A 17,686-nucleotide genomic window follows, 5' to 3' on the forward strand; every position below is an offset into this window, starting at 1 on the left:
GAGTGATGGTAAACCATTAACTTATTATCTGTATCAGCACGAAATGATTGAAAAAGTTACGTCTTTTCCCTTCAGGTGAAGAGGTCTGCCCTGGCAAAGAGTTTGACCGAACGCTCCTTTATGACCAACAGAGAGAGTGTGATCAAACCCCTCAGCGCCGATCAGGCGTCTGACTGTAGGGACGCCTTCGTGAAGGTAATAAATCTGACCCAATGACTGGCAATCAGAAGGCTGCCAACTTCCTTATTGGATCCTTTCATATAGAAAAAATGTTGCGTACTGTAATTGATAAAGATAACAGCATGACGTCTTTTAAACCTTTGATTGCAGAGGGATTCATTGAAAACTCAAACTAGAACTTCAACACAATTTAAAAGAGGAGCGTGCAGGCAGGGGTTTTCAGATACAGCAGTTGTCATGAGAGGGGGGGATGCAGGGATTATTACAAATAACCATCCAGTCACTGAAGAACTAAACTCTACTTGAACCCCATGTATGCTCTTTCCTATGCCACTAAACTACTTTGACAAAAAAGGTAATGTTACCTTGCAGAACACAGGGGTTGCTGGTCTACCTCTGCCTCTATTCGTTTGTTGGTTTGTGTTGTTATGTGACTTTGGTTAGGTCAGAATCTTCAAAGTCACAAAAAAACACAAAAAACTAGCCGATCAAGGCAGCGATAGATTTCCTTGTTCTGCAAGATAAAATTACTTTTGTCAATGGAGTGGATATTGCGAGAGCTTATATAACAGCTTCAGTTCCTTATGCATTGTATAATTGTCTGACGGGAAAGTTAAGCATCAAAAATATTCTAAGTATAGCGTACACTTAAATCGATGTTGACCCTTTGTGTGGGTCTTTATTTTAGGTGGTTAAACTGAATTTGCTACTCCTGTTCACAGCAGTGCGTTTCTTGACAAACTATTACTTTAATATTCCTTCGTGAGTTGGACTGATTCCTCTTGATAAGAAGATACAATTATATTTTTAACACATTTTGTATCGATCGCTCAGGCAATCTACAACAAGCTGTTCATATGGATCGTTGAGAAAATCAACAATGTCATCTATAAGAAGTTGACCAAAAGCCCCAAATCCTCCTTCCTGTCCATCGGCCTGCTCGATATCTTTGGTTTTGAGAACTTCAAAACAAACAGGTAAGGACTTGGTTTTTTTTCTCATGTTGAGCACAGCACTGTTTTACACTTAGTTGCAGCTGCTCAAATGTAACCCTGTCGTCCTACAGCTTCGAGCAGCTGTGCATAAACTTTGCCAATGAGAAGCTGCAGCAGTTCTTCGTGGGCCACATCTTCAAGCTGGAGCAGAAGGAGTACCTGAAGGAGGACATTGTTTGGAATAGCATCGAATTCAGTGACAATCAGAGCATCCTGGACGTTCTGGCTGTGAAACCCTGTAACCTTCTGGCTCTGATCGATGAAGAAAGCCACTTTCCAAAGGTTGGTTGCGCTATACAAGGGTTGCTTTTAAGACAAATCACACAGCAAGTATTATTAAAGTCTTTACTTTGGAATCTGCCAGTTCAGTAATATATGTTCTGGTTTTAAAGTCAAAGTATTGTTTGGTGTGCCACAGGGCTCTGACGCCACTATGCTGAACAAGATGAACCAACAACATCGTAGGAACAAGAACTACCTCTCCTCCAGAAGTGAATACGACACAGACTTTGGCGTTCGCCACTATGCTGGCATCGTATACTACGACTCCAAAGGTACAAAAACAACATTTACAAAAAGTCCAACTGAAGACTAATGATCTGTTGCATGGTGATAGTATTGTTCTTTTTCCCCCCTGAAGGCTTCCTGGAAAAGAACAGAGATGCGGTCAGTTCTGACATGATCAACATGGTGAAAAAGACCAAGAATATGCTGCTTCAACAGATATTTGAGGAAGAGCTTTCAACCAATAATTTAAAGATCAGTAACAACAAGAAGATCGTCATGACGCCCAACAACTCTCTACGGGTATGGAAATGTACTCCCATATGCACGTCATTTACTTTTACAATGCTACATAAATCTTCTACTTATTTGGTTGGACAATGGTGCTAAAAGGTTGACCATTTTTGTTTTGGGAACAACCCAAAGTAAAATCCTGGTTCCCTTGACAAAAGTCCCATTGGATTTTGTATTATTGCTGAAAATGTGCTCTGTGGTTAACAAAAGCTTCACAACTAAAGACCCTGATAGGATTTTTGAATCATAACTGCAACAGCTAACATTAGCTAACATTAGCTAAAAAGCTAACGTTAAGCTATAAAGTAGCTACACCACTGTCACATGACTTCAACATCACCACAGCTAAGCTTAATGGGGACTTGTTTGTCGCTGTGATTTTGAATGTATAAAGGAAACTGGATACAGCTTTCTACTGTAGGTGGGCTTCCATGACGGACCAGGAAGTTGTAATTCCACGATTTAGCCACAACCAAAATTAGCTTCAAGTGCTCTTCCTCATTCCTTGGGCGTGAGGACGTTAAGTAGTCTCATTTTGCCACTTGATAGCATCCGCCTTTTTTGAGACCAGTAAAATCATAGTTTATAATGTAAAACAAAGTTTAAAATATTGATATTTTAGACTATAAGTAAAACCCATGACTTTGAGACGAGGGACCAGAAGTTGCAAAAATGCTAACTCATTTCCATGTTTTAGGACTCATTCCTGCAGCACTCCATTGATAACATGACTTTAGTATTTTTCTTTCATCCATGCAGGCCCAGACTGACAACCGTAAGCAAGTGGCGACGCTGAGTGCTCAGTTCCGTCAGTCTCTGGACTCCTTGATGAAGGCTCTGTCCACGTGCCAGCCTTCCTTCATCCGCTGCTTCAAACCCAACAACGAAAAGCAGTCTGAGGCGAGTCACACATGAGCAACTACTGTATATTGTGGTCAAAATAACACGCAACGAGTGCTATGTTTAGCATTTTGAAACATGACTGTATCATTAAGCAGTTATGTATTATAAGCACATTAGATGAAGGTTGAGAGAAGTGTCAGTGATGTTTGTCATAGGAAATGTCACTAAATCCTGTATCCTGGGAGTCTACCTTTATTGAAGGGGATAAGATTAATTTTCCAATCTACCTTTCAGCTACTCTACCCATGCACCCCTACCATCTGCCCTTTTACTGGATAAACAATGGCCTCTTCCTGCTTGGTGCCATAAAGCAATTTAGAACATTTTGATATATAACCTGCTATTGTACAGTAGTAACTGGGAAGCTTTCCCAATCCCTTTTAAATTAATATCATCTATCTTCCCTCACCGTTATTTTTCTGGCCATGTTAGGGCAAGCTATAGAAGAGCAGGTCCACAACCTTCGTCCTGAATGTATTATCAACAACTACTGGACGGATTGACATGACATTTTGTACAGAGATTCATGATCCCCAGAGGATGATCTCCCTACTACTTTGGCCATCCCCTGAGTTTTCTTTTTGTGCCACAAAGTTTGAACTTATCCTGTAAAATATCTTAACATCCACATGATAGAGAACACAACGTTTTGTACAGATATTCCTGGTTCCCAGATGATGAATCCTAATGACTTTGGCCAACCTCTGACTTTTTTTTCTAAAGCCACCACGTCATTTTGAGTGAACTATCACACCAACTATTGGATAGATTGCCATGCAATATGTAGGTCTAGTTGTTTCGGTCCTGGCCATTTACTTTTTTGTCAAATAGTTATTTTTTAATAACATTTTCATGTTCATGTTTAAAGTGGTGCTTTGGCATGATTCTCTCTGGAGAAATTGATTGGTCATCAAAATCATATGAGTGTTAGTGGACTAAGAACTTCTTCAGTTGAGGACAGTCGGTACTCACATTAATGTTCCCCCAAGATGAATTGTATTAACTTTGATGAGCCCTTTTGGTCTTAATCTGGTCATTTTTTGTAATTTTGCAGTTAACGGTTTATTACATATAACATAAAAATGAAGAAAGAAATGATAGTATTCTCACACTAAGATGGTGAACATGGTAACCATTATCCCTGCTTAAAATCAGCATGTTAGAATGGACAAGTAATGTTTCTGTTGCTGTGATGGTAAAGGCAAGAATAAATGCAACTCAGACCCACATAGAAATAATATTCACATAATGCTTTAATGTGCTCTCCTTTTAGACGTTTGACAGAGAGCTGTGTATGCGTCAGCTGAGATACTCCGGCATGTTGGACACCATCCGCATCCGGAAACTGGGATTCCCAATTCGCCACACCTTTGTGGACTTCCTGAAGCGCTACAGGGTGCTGCTGAAGACGACCGTCTGTGACCCAAAAACTGTACGTTGTGATGTAGTGTTGTTGACGATCATATGTTACAAAGTTGATTTAATAAATTGTCATAAGTCTTATTCGTTGAATCTTAACTGTAACTGCTAACATGTCCTTATGAGATGGTTGTCTTCTCCCCCCCAGAGAGATTTGGGCTGTTTTTAGCCTCTTTTCAGCATTTTTCTTTCTCACCAGGAGACAGCTGCTGCCTGTTGTGAAGCCATCTGCAAGACGGAGATTCAAGGAGAGGACGAGTGGAAAATAGGAAGGACCAAGATCTTCCTGAGGGTGAAAAAAACGTTTCATTCAAACCATGTTGTTCCACAGCTTTCTAAATCGTTTCAGCACAGTAGAACATCACTGCAGATTAACAGTTAACTGGTGAAGTAGTATCAGTGTTATGAACTAGCATGTATAGTCATTTCTACGGGAAGTACTGTATTGTATGCTGTATATAATTTATAATTTATAATTTAGTTTCTTTAAAAAATAAATTGAATATCTTGGAACCTTATCGCATCTGATTGCAATTTATCCACTTCATTTTAGGATGCCCATGACGCCATCCTGGAACGCCTCAGGGAAGAGAAACTCAGCAAAATAGCTCTGGTGATCCAGAGGGTCATGATGGGACACAAAGACAGGTGCAGCTTCTAAGAAAAGTACAAAGAGGAAATCCCCAAAAGATGTGTCCTATACTGCAGCTACAGATAATGTTTATGTAGTATTGATATACATGCTGCCATATAAGATAAGATAAGATTAACCTTTTTACGTATACAGGAGTCAAAGCAGTAACATCAATGATAAAGAAACACAGGATAGGACAAATAAAAGCACATCTCCTAAGGATAAAAATAATTATGAATTCAATAAATTAAAGTTTAAGTAAGAATGAAATAAAACACTGAGTAAATGGCCTTAGATATCCGGATTTAGAAGCAAACTGAATCTACTTAATATAAATATGTACAGTAAGGGTGTATATTTACAAACTAATATGAATTAATATATTTATGAATATGAAAGATTAATTTCAAAGTTTACAGGGTAAGTTTTAAAGCTTTTTCAGTTATAAGGTTGGGATCAAGCCTTAGTTGTTGAGCCTGAGGGCATAAATAATCAGTCAAATATCAAATAGGGTGTCACAAAACAGTAATTAAGAGACAGTGGGTGATTGAGGAGTGTGTTTCTTCTTATTTTTACAGAAAGTGTTTCCTGAGGAAGCGGAGGGCAGCTGTGGTTTTGCAGAAGAACTGGAGAGCTTACAGACAGGAGAAATTGCGAAGAAAGGTCCGATGCTTCATAAGCTTTTATACAACTCAGAGCTTGCAGCTGTTATAATGCTCTCTTTCTCTTTGGCGTTAGCTTGAACTTATTTCCAGTCCACTGACCTTGTCCTTTGTTTCCACTCTTGCTCCGAACAGCTCCAGCACGGCTTTGATCGTCTAAAGTCGAAGATCCGCAGTCGGAAGATGCAGCAACAGTTCCAAAGGCAGCGCGAAGCAGCACTCACCATACAGAACCAGGCATGTGCTGTGGAAACTGTAGATTAGCTTTATTTAGTTTTCAATGTCCCAGGTTGAAAGATTAAGTATCTTTACACCTTTAAAGAAAGATACCATATTTTATTTACAGAGGAATGTGAAGATGTATTGTCTAAAAACCCTCAAAATGTGTAATTTTCTAGAGTAATGTAAAATACATTACATGTATGTCTCTATCAATTATTTTAAACATAACACAAAACTAATATAGTTTAGTACTTGACAAAGTAAACACTGATCTGTTACACATAGAAAATGGATCAGTCATCATAAGACACACACACACACACACACACACACACACACACACACACACACACACACACACACACACACACACACACACACACACACACACCTACCCATTCTTATATTTACTTAAATATCCTGTATAAACTGTATATTATTTATATAGAAACGTTATTTAAAAATATTATACAATATTCAGATTTATATACTTTTACACATCTTTGTTCATTTTAAAGTGGATAAATGAAATATATTTAAAATATATTGCAGTGCATCAGGATTGCACTGAGACTGAGATTATTTTTTTTTAAATCTAAATTTATAAATAGGATTTGGGAATTTATTAAAATGCATTCCACAAATGAGCTTCAGAGTTTATACACATCTTTAGCTTTTTGGGGGGGGTAAATGGAAATCAATTTAACTTCACTAGTATTTTATCAGTAAGTATATACATTAATGCATTGATTATTTTGAAAGATTATTAATTATTTCTAATTACCTCTAGGTTCGAGGCTACCGGGCTAAGAAGGTCTATAAGCAGAAGAGAGAGGCCATCATTCTGCTGCAGGCTTACACGAGAGGAACCATGGCCAGAAGAGAAACTTCAAAGCTGAGGGACAATGTGAGACCTTACAATACAAATAACATAATAGATGTCAAGATGTGGTGTGTTGTATTCTAAAACCTTCCACCCCTACCTTTCTCTCTCCTCTCTCTAACCCACCCGTCACAGGCCTCCATTGTACGTCAGCAGAAGGAGGCCCAACAGCGAATTGCTGTGGAGCTTCAGCAGCGACTGAACGTTATCGCCAAGTCGCAGCAAGCACTTCGGGAGCCTGAGCCAATCGTAGAGCAGGATTCAGAGCAGGAAGCTATTGACCTCATGCCCCCGCCTCCTGTGAAAGAGGTATCAGAGGTAAAGAAAGCAGCAGATGAAATTGAGGTGAGTTGACGTAATCTGATAATGTAACATTTGTATCATATATAATAAAATGACTGACTTAACCAATGGTTTTAATTCTATTTTGACCAATAAGAAGAAGGAGAGGAGTGTCGTGCTAGAGTCTTTGGAGGAACCCTCTATAATCATCACTCCATCCTCCATCTCAACAACCCCCACCCCGTCTCTTGAAGAGGAAGAAGACGATGATTTTGATGACGCCAGTGAGGAGTTTTCCTTCTACAAGTTTAGCATCCTTAACTTCCAGAGCAACCACGGTCACACACACCTCAACCAGAGACTCAAGCAGCCTCTTCTGCCCCACGACGACGAGGCCGATGTGCTGGTGAGGGGCACATCTCCTACTGTCATGTTCTGACTCTTGGTTTCCTGATTAATGTTGTCTGTCTTTACTTCCTGTCTTTGTGTTTTCCCTGCTGTGAGATTGTCTTCCCAAACTCAGGTCTAAAACCACCAGACTCAGGGACAGTTTTATTCCAAAGGCCATAAGACTATTAAACACCTGACCTTTTTAAAGAACATCCATAAACATTCATCTGTTTGCATCTTGCTAATTATGTATCTAATATATAATTCCATTTACTTGTATATAGATTCTTCTTGCACTCTTTCTATTTTATTTGTATTTACTTGCACATCTCAAAACATTCTCTTGCACTATTTTATCTGTTTTATTTGTTCTATGTCCTATATATATTTGTTGCGCTGTTGGAGGAGCCTGTGACCTAAGCTTTTCATTGCCACATCTACTGTACACTGTAGCTAATGAGTCTTTGTCAGATCCTTGTTGGTTCTCCTTTCTGACAGTCTGTTTGGTTTAGTCTTGTCTTGCCCCGCCCCGTAAGTCTTCTTGAGTCCAGATTTCTGTTTTTTGCCCAAGTTTACTCCTAAATCCTTGTCTCATTATTTTCCTCCAGGCTTGTCTGACTGTATGGTGGGTTATACTGCGTTACATGGAGGACATACCTGAACCAAAGTCTGCGGACGCTTTTTCTCAAGCGTCCAGCACCATCAGCTCACGTGTGCTGCCTCACAAGCAGGGCAGGAGGCTGAGCAGCCTGGTTGGACTGGACCAGGTAAAACATATCAAACATGTTCTTTTTCTATATATCTGTTATTAAGAGCTCCAATTTGTTGACCTTTCGGCCTCTTAGATATGGGGGTTTCCTTATTTTCTCTGTTTAATATCATATATAAGTAGATATCACCTTGGACTTTAAGAAACTGGGATGGATTATTTTCAATATTTTCTTAGGTTTTATTAAAAAGACTGATCGGGGCGCCAAATAGCTCTGTTTAAAACTGGCAGCCCATATAGAGTGACCGCTGCCTAGTAAGCCGGTTCGAATCCCGAGCAGCATGAACATTACAGGCAATTTCCTCCCCTCTGTCTCCCCCTTTCATTCTATTTCTCAAATAAAGGCAAAAAAAAGATTGATCAATTCAAGTTGAAGCACTGCAGTCTAATCTTCATGTGTTTTTTCATAGATAATACTGAGGAAGAACAAGAAAAAGCTTGGCGGTGGAAACAGAAAAGCTTCTGTTATTACTGAGGAGGTCGGCACTTTCATCATCACTTCATCATGACTTCTGCTCGTTGTGTGCATTGTTTGCTAAATTTGTGTTTTTGTTGTCATCCTTATCAGCCAGAAGACTTTACTGAGGACGAGGACATTTTGATCGGAGAGGGTCCGACACTGGACCGGCCACTAACATCCATGGAAAAACTCAACATTATCATCGGATACGCTCTAGCGAGAAGAGACATCAGGTAAAGATTGGATATTTGTTCATCTGATACGGGAAAAACAACGATAAATATGCAAATATAACATCTTTAAATAATGTAGATACATTGTGCAGCCTTACAATATAATCATATACCATCCTTGTAGTAACTCATCGTTTTTTAAGCTTATAATTATTCAGTTATTTTTCTGTAGCCGTAGAATCTTTACGTAACTATGTGCAACAATAATTAGATTTTACTACTGTTATACATCACACTTCATGCTACACTTGTTGTATTTTATAAATACTGCTACTTACCTATCTACCTGAATTTGTACTTCTTTTAAATTCTATTAATGTGTATCTTAAATGTCTTTTTCTATAATAGTGTCTTCGTCTCTAGCTGTACTTTGCTGTAACAACGTAAATGTCCCCTTTGTGGGACATAAAGGAATTGTGATTGTGATTCTGATTGGGATGTTGCTCTGTCTGAGTAGGGATGAGATTTACTGCCAGATCTGTAAGCAGCTGGTGAACAACAGGAACAGGAAGAGCCGTATGCATGGCTGGACCCTTCTTTCCGTCTGCCTTGGTATCTTCCCCCCATCAGAGCTCTTCATAAAGGTCAGTCAGCAGAAAGTCATTCATTATCGCAGCTTCCTGTTTATTTTGTGTGTTGTCATGCCTCTTGTTTTAAAGCATATTCCTCCTCTCTGCTTTTATCACCAATATGTGTTAAAGGATGAAAAACAATAACAGATACAATTCCTAGAATTTCAGGCCCGCCCGCTATGTTGATACGGGCAAAGTATTGAGATAAGATAAGATCAAAGCACTTGATTAACATTGTAAAATACAGATAAAGAGTTCATTACTGAAAGTGAACACCTTTACTCGTGGGTTATCCTCGTTGTCTTCTACAACCTGAACACATTTAACACAATGGTCAAATGTCCTTGGTTACGGTCAAGGTTGAATATTTTATTTCCATTTCTACCATCTAAATAAATGTTATTATATCCGATATAATAGGTAAACATTTATTTTTAATCAAGCTTCCTTTTAAAAGTTGACATAATTTCTGTGATCATTACAGGTTTTTTTTTTTCTACTCCTAGTTACATTTTACAGCATTTCCAATATCCAAGAAACCCACAATCTCTTATTCATTTTATTACATTTTTGATATAAATCTGTTCTCTTCTTCTCTGTTCCACAGTATTTGGAGAGTTTCATCCTCAGAGGGCCAAATGACTACAAAGAATACTGTGCTAAGCGCCTGCAGCGTATCATAGCCAACGGAGAGAGAAAAGAGTTGCCCTGTGTGATAGAGCAACAGGTAGAAACACTGAATCACCTTTGTGTCTTCTTGTTGTTCTGCGGTATATTTTTGTAAATCAAATACTTTTTGAGCAGCATACCTCACATCAATCAGCTTTGCAGTACTGAATTATTTGAACCTATATCTATTATCATGATTCTTCTCCTTACTGACAGGCTGCGAAGTCCAAGGAGCCCATTGAGGTGTCTGTGACTCTGCTGGACGACAGCACCGTCAGTCTTCAGCTGGACTCCATCTCCACCTCTGCAGAGGTCTGTCAAGCTGTGGCCAACAAGATTGATCTCCGGGACACATACGGATTCTCCCTGTACATCACTCTCTTTGAAAAGGTGGGCTTTACTTCGTTGTCTCATGTATCGTCATATCCACTCTGACCTTCCTGGGCCTGTCATGGTAAATGATTTTGGTGTAGCATATATTGTCCCAGACATAATTCCAAATGGACCTTTTATGCCGTTAATGTATTGATCAAATAAGAGCATAATATTGCAAGTGCACCCCCTTCAAAGAGCAATTGAACTTGTATTTGTATGAATATATAAACATTGGGATTGGAATGTGAAAGAAATCCTCTTAACTAATAAAAGTAATTAAAAAAAATTACAAATATGAGCAATGTCCGTACAATGCCATAGACTTACAGTGTAATAGTAGGGCGTACCATAATGTTCATTTTGGCATCATGTTGCCTATAATGTTTGTGACAAGTAAACAAACATGCATGTAAACACAACTGGTCATTTTCTTAGGTCACTAAAAACGATTGAGCTTATGTCCATATGTTGCACGATAACTCTCGCAAAACTGGTTAGGGTCATATTTTCGACATAAAGTCAATTGCGTAAAAGGGATCAAGGTCATGTCTGTATTTACTACGAGAAGTTGATATCGGTAAAATGAGCACCGTCATGTTCGCATTTACCCCGATAATTGGCTAGCTTAAAAAAAACAAGGTCATAAAAACGTAACGTAAAAATGTTCATGTCGGTATTGTCTGGTATTTGGATGACATGAAAATAATCGAGGTTATATTGTAGGATAAGTCGATAAGGTGAAAATCGTCGCTGTCATGTCCATGATCATACAATAATTTAAACAATTTTTAAATGATTGAGGTCATGTCCATATGGTGTACGATAAGTTGAAAACCTTTTTGATATTCTTCGTCTCCAGATGTGGTCTCTGGGCAGCTGTGGGAATCACGTGTTTGACGCAGTTTCCCAGTGCGAGCAGGAGATGAGGAGGCAGGGCAAGCCAGAGAAGGACGCCCTCTGGATGCTGTCCATCCGGAAGGAACTGTTCACACCCTGGCATGACTGCTCAACAGACCCGGTCAGCTCGGATCTGATCTACAGACAAGTTATCAAGGGAATCAAGATAGGAGATTACATGAGTGATAAGGTGAGGCTCGGGACCCAGAGGACTTTGTTTACTTTAAGATTCTGATCATAACTTGACTCCTGATGTGAAGCTTAAAGAAGCTCAAGTTGGTGTTGACAACATTTTGTATAAAAATAACTAATACAAATGTGTGTGCATCTTTCAGGAGGATGAATACGTCCAGATGGCCGCACAGCACTATTACATCAAGTTTGGCTCTGCATACAGCAGAGAAAATGTCCAAGAGGTGGTTGGGGAATGCATCGCAACCACACTCATTGAGAGCAAATCTATGTCAAAGTGGATCCAACTCATCAGCACAGTCATCCTGCAGGTAATGTGCACACAGTCACACAAATGGAGCTACAGTTATATAATAAACAGGACTAGAGCCTGATACAAATCTGCATGTGCACTTTTCTAAATGATAGCTTTTTTTGTATTATCTATGAGACGAGCCAGGTAACTGTTCATTCTTATTCATACTGATCACACAGGATCCTTATGCCAAGGGGAAGCTGAAAACAGACATCGTAAAAGGAGATCTGGTCAAGAACGCCCAACGTGCATGGCCCCTGCACTTCTCCAAGTTCTTTGAAGTTATAATGATGTCAGGTCAGTCAACATACAGACCGTCAATGAATTTCTGTAGATAAAAAAATCCCTTAAACAATTAATCATCTCAGGAGTTAACACATTCACTATATCATACATTTAAAAAAACTGACATACAGTATTGAAATAAATGATTAGTTGCGACCCTACTAGACTGTATTTTTATATACTTTTAACATTCTTGATATAATTCCAAACCATCTTAATGCTTTGGATTTGTTTATTTAAAACAAGAATCAAGGTAAAAAAAAAGGTAAATCATTTTTTGATACTGCAACTGAGTTTATTCCGAAAGGTGGTGACCATTTAATGTGCCTGATTAGTGAAATAATCTCGCCTATATCCCAGTAAATTACTCATTGTGCATGCCCACCATTTGTATTCCCCCATCCGTCCACAGGGCCTCCTTTGCCTAAAAGCAGGTTTGTTGTGGCTGTAAACTGGAGCGGCATCTTCTTCATGGACGGAAGCGACAAAAGACTCCTTGAGCTTCCTTACCTCGAGGTAAAGGAAGTGCACATTATCAGGTATGGACAACTTTTTGGTTCTGCATACATCCTTTGGTTTTATGTACTCCCTTGCACACCAATTGAATTGAAACATTGAAAAAGTATCAAAGTAATTTAACTTGTTATATAATTTCAGTGAAAGCCATTTAAATACTCGGTCAGTGAGTTTGGCCACAATCAGAGGAGAGTTCGTCCTGAAGTCTGGGGAATGCGCAGAAATGACCGCACTCATCGAGAAACACCTGGTGGGGCTGAAGCAGCGCTCTGTGTATGCCCTGGTTAGGCAGGATGTTAACAAACCAGGTAAGAGTCTAGGCATGTATCTTATACGATAGTAAGATCAAACACAAATTGACATAGTAGTCTATTTTATCCAACACAGAAACATTACATGCTTCTTTTTTATCGCATGTTCTACAGATGACCCCATGTTCCTGGTTTGTAAACGAGGAGACCTGCTGCTGGCAGAGGAAGACGAAAAAGATTCACCCGAAAGGAACTGGTTCAAAGCGACCAACCAGCGGACGGACGCCAGCGGAGCGGTCTACAGGGACAGAGTGATGTTCCTGCCCACTCTAGACAAGCCCACTGACGAAATGCTGGTAGAGTTCCCTTCACCTTTTTATACTTTTTAGTTATTTTTCTATTGCATGGCTAATACATTTCAGCAGAATTAACCCTAAACAGAACGTCTATTCAAAAGGGACATCAAAAGAGAGTGAATGTAAACAGGGTGAAATCAGAATAAAGAAATATGTTAGGTAGTTCATATGTTCATGTGACCGTTATATTAATATAGCCTATAAATACAACATGGAGACTGTGGTTGCTTGGCTCAAAGCTATCTTCTGATCTTTTGAAGCTTACAGAAACAAAAAGTGAACATCAAAATATTATCTTTTTTTTATCCTTGGCTCATCTGCTATGTCAAAAATGTCACACATTTTTTAGGTAAGGGAAAAATTTGAGTAAATCGTATTGCAAGTAACACATTTCTATGGAGTATGCGTATTATAAAAGTGTTGGAGATATTCAGATGTAAAAAATGTGAAAACGGCTACATGTTTAAATAAGATGTGAAAGTCTGTGAGCAGCGATAGAAGCTGGCTAACATCCTTTTAACATGTTGATATCATTTATGAAATATTTAAAACATTTCCATTGCTAGGTAAATACTGTTATCATGGATAGCAATTAGTACAATTAACTACTAGTGATTAATCACTCAAAAGTGTTGCAGTTTTGAAAATGGGCAGACTTTCTTTTTTTATTCGTGCCTCTGGTTCTTAAATTGACCTTGTATGCCAAGTAGCCCCAGTCTCCACTAACATTTGTATTAAGTATTAGTATTTATGCAATAACACTATTTGCAGTCTGCATCAGCAGTCATTAGGTTAAATATATTGCATAGTGAGTTTTCAGCCAAATGGATGCAGTAGTATATCCCTGACGGTTCACATGAGTCCCCTCTTGTGGTGTAACTGATGAACTGCGTCTGGCCCCTCAGGAACTTCTCACTCCAGGCCAGCATAAGACAGCAGCAAAAAACGCCCCTGAGAGGGAAGTGACCGTGGCTCCTGTTTCCTTAAAAGAGTTTGCGATTGACAACTTCAGGTATCGATATTAGTCTCTTTATATATCATCATCACAACTTAAAAAACTGTATTTCTTTCCCCCTGATGTGCTCACACTGTGTCCTCCCTGTCGCAGGCCTGCGGTGCGGCTGGGTGCGTCTAAAGGGGCCGTCAGGGAGAAGCTGTGGGCTTGTTCCAGGGAGCCCCTCAAACAGCCGCTGATGAAGCACCTGGTGGGGGACTCTGACCTCAGCAGCCTGGCCTGCAACGCCTACACTGATATCCTTTAAGTGATGGACATGAGGGCAAGTAACGTGTGTGACAGTAGAGAATGTTTAAATGCTTTACTGCGTGAAACCTGGTTCAGGAGATGTTCCAAAATGTAATTTGTTCTCTAGTAACATGAGTTTTTGATGGAGAAAAATGGCTATAAATTAAAATGTCTAATAATAATAATGTTATTTTGGTAAATGCCTTATAATCATCCTAGTAATGAGTTATGATCTTCTTATGGTTTTAATTATAGATACAAGCACTAGTACATAGTCAAAATGCATTATAATAACAAATAAATATATATGAAATAATGAATATAAAGCATTTTACAAGGACTTAAATGGTCAAGTATCATAATACTTCATAATTGCTGTTCACTGACTGACATTTGTTTTTTGCAAGGGAACAAATATATAATTAAGTCTATGCCACAACAATTCTGAACCAAATGTAAATGTATTTATTTATTAACAGGTCCCAACATGAATTGTGTAGTCTAACACAACCTAATTATGAAGAACAACTGAATTATGGACATTTATATTTCACTAACCCCCAAAAAGGCATTTTATTGTTATAAAGCATTATGAATATTTACGAGTGCTTATACCTGTAATTATGCAGTGCTATTAGCAGATGATAACGCGTAAGAACTATTTTTCTAATGCATTATAGATATGGGTGTCAACACATTTCTTTACCATTATTTGTATTGTTCGTTTCACACAATTAACTGTGGGTAATCTGTAACTTTTTAAGAAAATATATATTATAATAATAAACTTTATTTAGATAGCAGCTTTTAAACTAAATTACAAAGTGTTTTTTTTATAAAAACTGAAACTTTTACAAACAGAAAATAAAAGAAACCTAAAAACACCAGCTTAACATATTTTAAAACAAAGACAGCAAAACTAATGGAAAGTAATAAAACAAATTATATAAAAGCCATTCTTGAAAAAACACGTTTTTGAAAGTCCCCTCTGTTTAGAACACAAGGATTGTTTGGTGATACAGACCCTAGTTTAGTTTAGTTTCTTTATAGTCCGTGTGAATCCTTAACATATGCCGGCACCTATCCTGAAGTACATGGGCGACTACCCCATCAAACATGCCCGCAGCCCCATGGAGCTGACGGACCAGATCTTCGGTCCAGCCACGCAGTACGAGGCTCTGCAGGACGAGATCTACTGCCAGATCATGAGACAGATGACCAACAACAACAACAGGTGCTGCCTCAGTGTGTTCTTCTGTGTGATAAAGCATTCACACACGATCCAGAGCCAACATATCCAATCCCTTTTCCTTTTTCTCTCCCTCACTCTCAGGCTGAGTATGGAGCGTGGGTGGCAGCTCATGTGGCTGTGTTCAGGCCTGTTCACGCCCAATAGGAATTTATTGGGATACACTCAGCGCTTCCTGGAGTCGCGGTGCAGAGAACAGCTGGCTCCGGACTGCCTGCAGAGGCTGAACGGGATGCGCAGGTCAGACAGACATGAGAAACAAGATGATGGAGATGTGCTGTATAAAGTGCTTGGTAGTTTATTAATGTACTGTGCTGCGGAAATAAGGCATTTGGGCCACCGTATAGAAGCACAGCTGCTTGCCCGTGTGCTGGGGTGCAGCTGTAAAGGACTGGGGTTTGAATCCCACCTGGGACCATTTACTCCTTTTTACCCCTTTCAACTCTATCTCTACAATAAAGGCACCGGTGGCCCAGAATATAATCTCTGAGAAAAAAGAAGGCACTTATTGCACAGCAAAAAAAGATGCAAAACAACAAACTGAATGTTATATTCTACAAATTCAAATTTTACAGAAAATTATTTATTTGTAAGCAAGTTTTTCAATATTAACAGTCATTTTGTTACGTGTCTTTTTCCTTTAGTGAATTTCAATGACATGTATTTTGTATTAAATAAGTAACGCTGTTGCATGAAATGAAAATAAAATGACACGAAACAAGAGAGAGACATCCTATACAAAGTTTATCAATTTACTTAACTACAGAAACAAGGGACATCATTTCTGCACGGCAACAATATACAAAGCAACAGAATAACTGTAATATTTCTAAGCTAGTTACTACTCAAGCAGGTTCTGTAACAGAACAATGGTTTTATAGTAAATGCAATATAATTAAGCTATGTTTCATTCTTGCTATGTATATTTGTGAGTGAACAACATATTAACCTAATGACTTCTGCTCTTAGTAAGGAGCCCAGGAACCTTCCTCCCCATCATGTAGAAGTGGAAGCCATCCAACAGAACAGCACCCAGATCTTCCATAAAATCCACTTCCCAAATGAAACCAGTGATGTAAGACACATGTTCATGATATAAATCAGATTAATGGAGGAAAGCTTAAACATTCCTTTATTTCTGTCAGTTTGTGGATTCCATGACCATCGGTATCCCTTGTTCATGTCGAAATTAGGTTTAAAAATGACTTCCAGATACATTTAAATATACACGACACAGCCCATTTTGGTTATCAGCTAACGTTTCTAAACTCACTTTCATAATGTTTGCAGATATTTGAGGTGCAGTCGACGACAACAATTGAAGACCTGTGCCGTAGCATCGCCTATCAGCTCAAACTGACCTCAGCCGACGGATACGGCCTGAGCCTGAAGACTACAAACAAGGTGAGGTTGGGTCGTACTAGTTTGTTTAAGATTCATGATTTTTAAGTAGGGCTGTTTCAAAAAGTTCAAAGACTCATTTAGTGCCGAGAAGCTTTAATTTCTTTCTTTTTTTGAATGCTTATTTATTGTCAATATTGCTACACAAATTGGGCTATACTGATATTATTAGCATAGCCCAATTTGTAGAGCAACTTTTCAGTGTTGGCCACGTAGGGTTGTTTTAGTTCTCATGCAATCATTTTCTAAAAATCACAACATGTCCTGCTTCAGTTCCTAGTTGTTGGCAGTGAGGCTTTCAAAAACAACCTTTTCATTGCTGTTGTAAACAATTTGCTACTCCACTTTCCACAATCATGGCACATTGGCGATTTACATTCATTAAAGAAATTTGATTTAATACTTTTTTTTAAATGTAATCCCTGTAATCACTTCAAATTCAGGATTTTGTTGGAGGATGTATTTTTATTTCTTAATGATGACATGATGTCATTTGTTACAAACCGCCAGTTTTAAGATGACGTAAAAGCTTCAAAATGAACAATTAACGAACGT

At 38.7% G+C, this 17,686-nt stretch overlaps 1 protein-coding gene across 2 annotated transcripts in view; it reads left to right on the forward strand.

Moving 5' to 3' along the window:
- LOC117488438 (unconventional myosin-VIIa-like) overlaps positions 1–17,686 on the forward strand; it is a 28,199-nt gene that overhangs the window by 5,535 nt on the left and 4,978 nt on the right. The window contains exons 12-43 of one of the 2 annotated variants that reach the window (XM_034137325.1): positions 76–195; positions 1,015–1,157; positions 1,247–1,457; positions 1,594–1,729; positions 1,816–1,982; positions 2,733–2,873; positions 4,150–4,308; positions 4,495–4,587; positions 4,849–4,943; positions 5,508–5,592; positions 5,727–5,828; positions 6,604–6,720; positions 6,832–7,041; positions 7,136–7,384; positions 7,977–8,135; positions 8,548–8,616; positions 8,706–8,830; positions 9,288–9,414; positions 10,010–10,129; positions 10,288–10,461; positions 11,306–11,533; positions 11,679–11,846; positions 12,010–12,127; positions 12,528–12,654; positions 12,773–12,939; positions 13,057–13,238; positions 14,144–14,250; positions 14,347–14,489; positions 15,562–15,715; positions 15,815–15,970; positions 16,700–16,805; positions 17,021–17,134. In XM_034137325.1, coding sequence (XP_033993216.1) covers positions 76–195; positions 1,015–1,157; positions 1,247–1,457; positions 1,594–1,729; positions 1,816–1,982; positions 2,733–2,873; positions 4,150–4,308; positions 4,495–4,587; positions 4,849–4,943; positions 5,508–5,592; positions 5,727–5,828; positions 6,604–6,720; positions 6,832–7,041; positions 7,136–7,384; positions 7,977–8,135; positions 8,548–8,616; positions 8,706–8,830; positions 9,288–9,414; positions 10,010–10,129; positions 10,288–10,461; positions 11,306–11,533; positions 11,679–11,846; positions 12,010–12,127; positions 12,528–12,654; positions 12,773–12,939; positions 13,057–13,238; positions 14,144–14,250; positions 14,347–14,489; positions 15,562–15,715; positions 15,815–15,970; positions 16,700–16,805; positions 17,021–17,134 — 4,572 coding nt within the window. The remainder of the gene's footprint in view (positions 1–75; positions 196–1,014; positions 1,158–1,246; positions 1,458–1,593; positions 1,730–1,815; positions 1,983–2,732; positions 2,874–4,149; positions 4,309–4,494; positions 4,588–4,848; positions 4,944–5,507; positions 5,593–5,726; positions 5,829–6,603; positions 6,721–6,831; positions 7,042–7,135; positions 7,385–7,976; positions 8,136–8,547; positions 8,617–8,705; positions 8,831–9,287; positions 9,415–10,009; positions 10,130–10,287; positions 10,462–11,305; positions 11,534–11,678; positions 11,847–12,009; positions 12,128–12,527; positions 12,655–12,772; positions 12,940–13,056; positions 13,239–14,143; positions 14,251–14,346; positions 14,490–15,561; positions 15,716–15,814; positions 15,971–16,699; positions 16,806–17,020; positions 17,135–17,686) is intronic. The other variant, XM_034137326.1, reaches the window with a different exon arrangement.

This window comes from Trematomus bernacchii, unplaced genomic scaffold (assembly GCF_902827165.1).
Source record: "Trematomus bernacchii unplaced genomic scaffold, fTreBer1.1, whole genome shotgun sequence".
Lineage (NCBI taxonomy): Eukaryota > Metazoa > Chordata > Actinopteri > Perciformes > Nototheniidae > Trematomus > Trematomus bernacchii.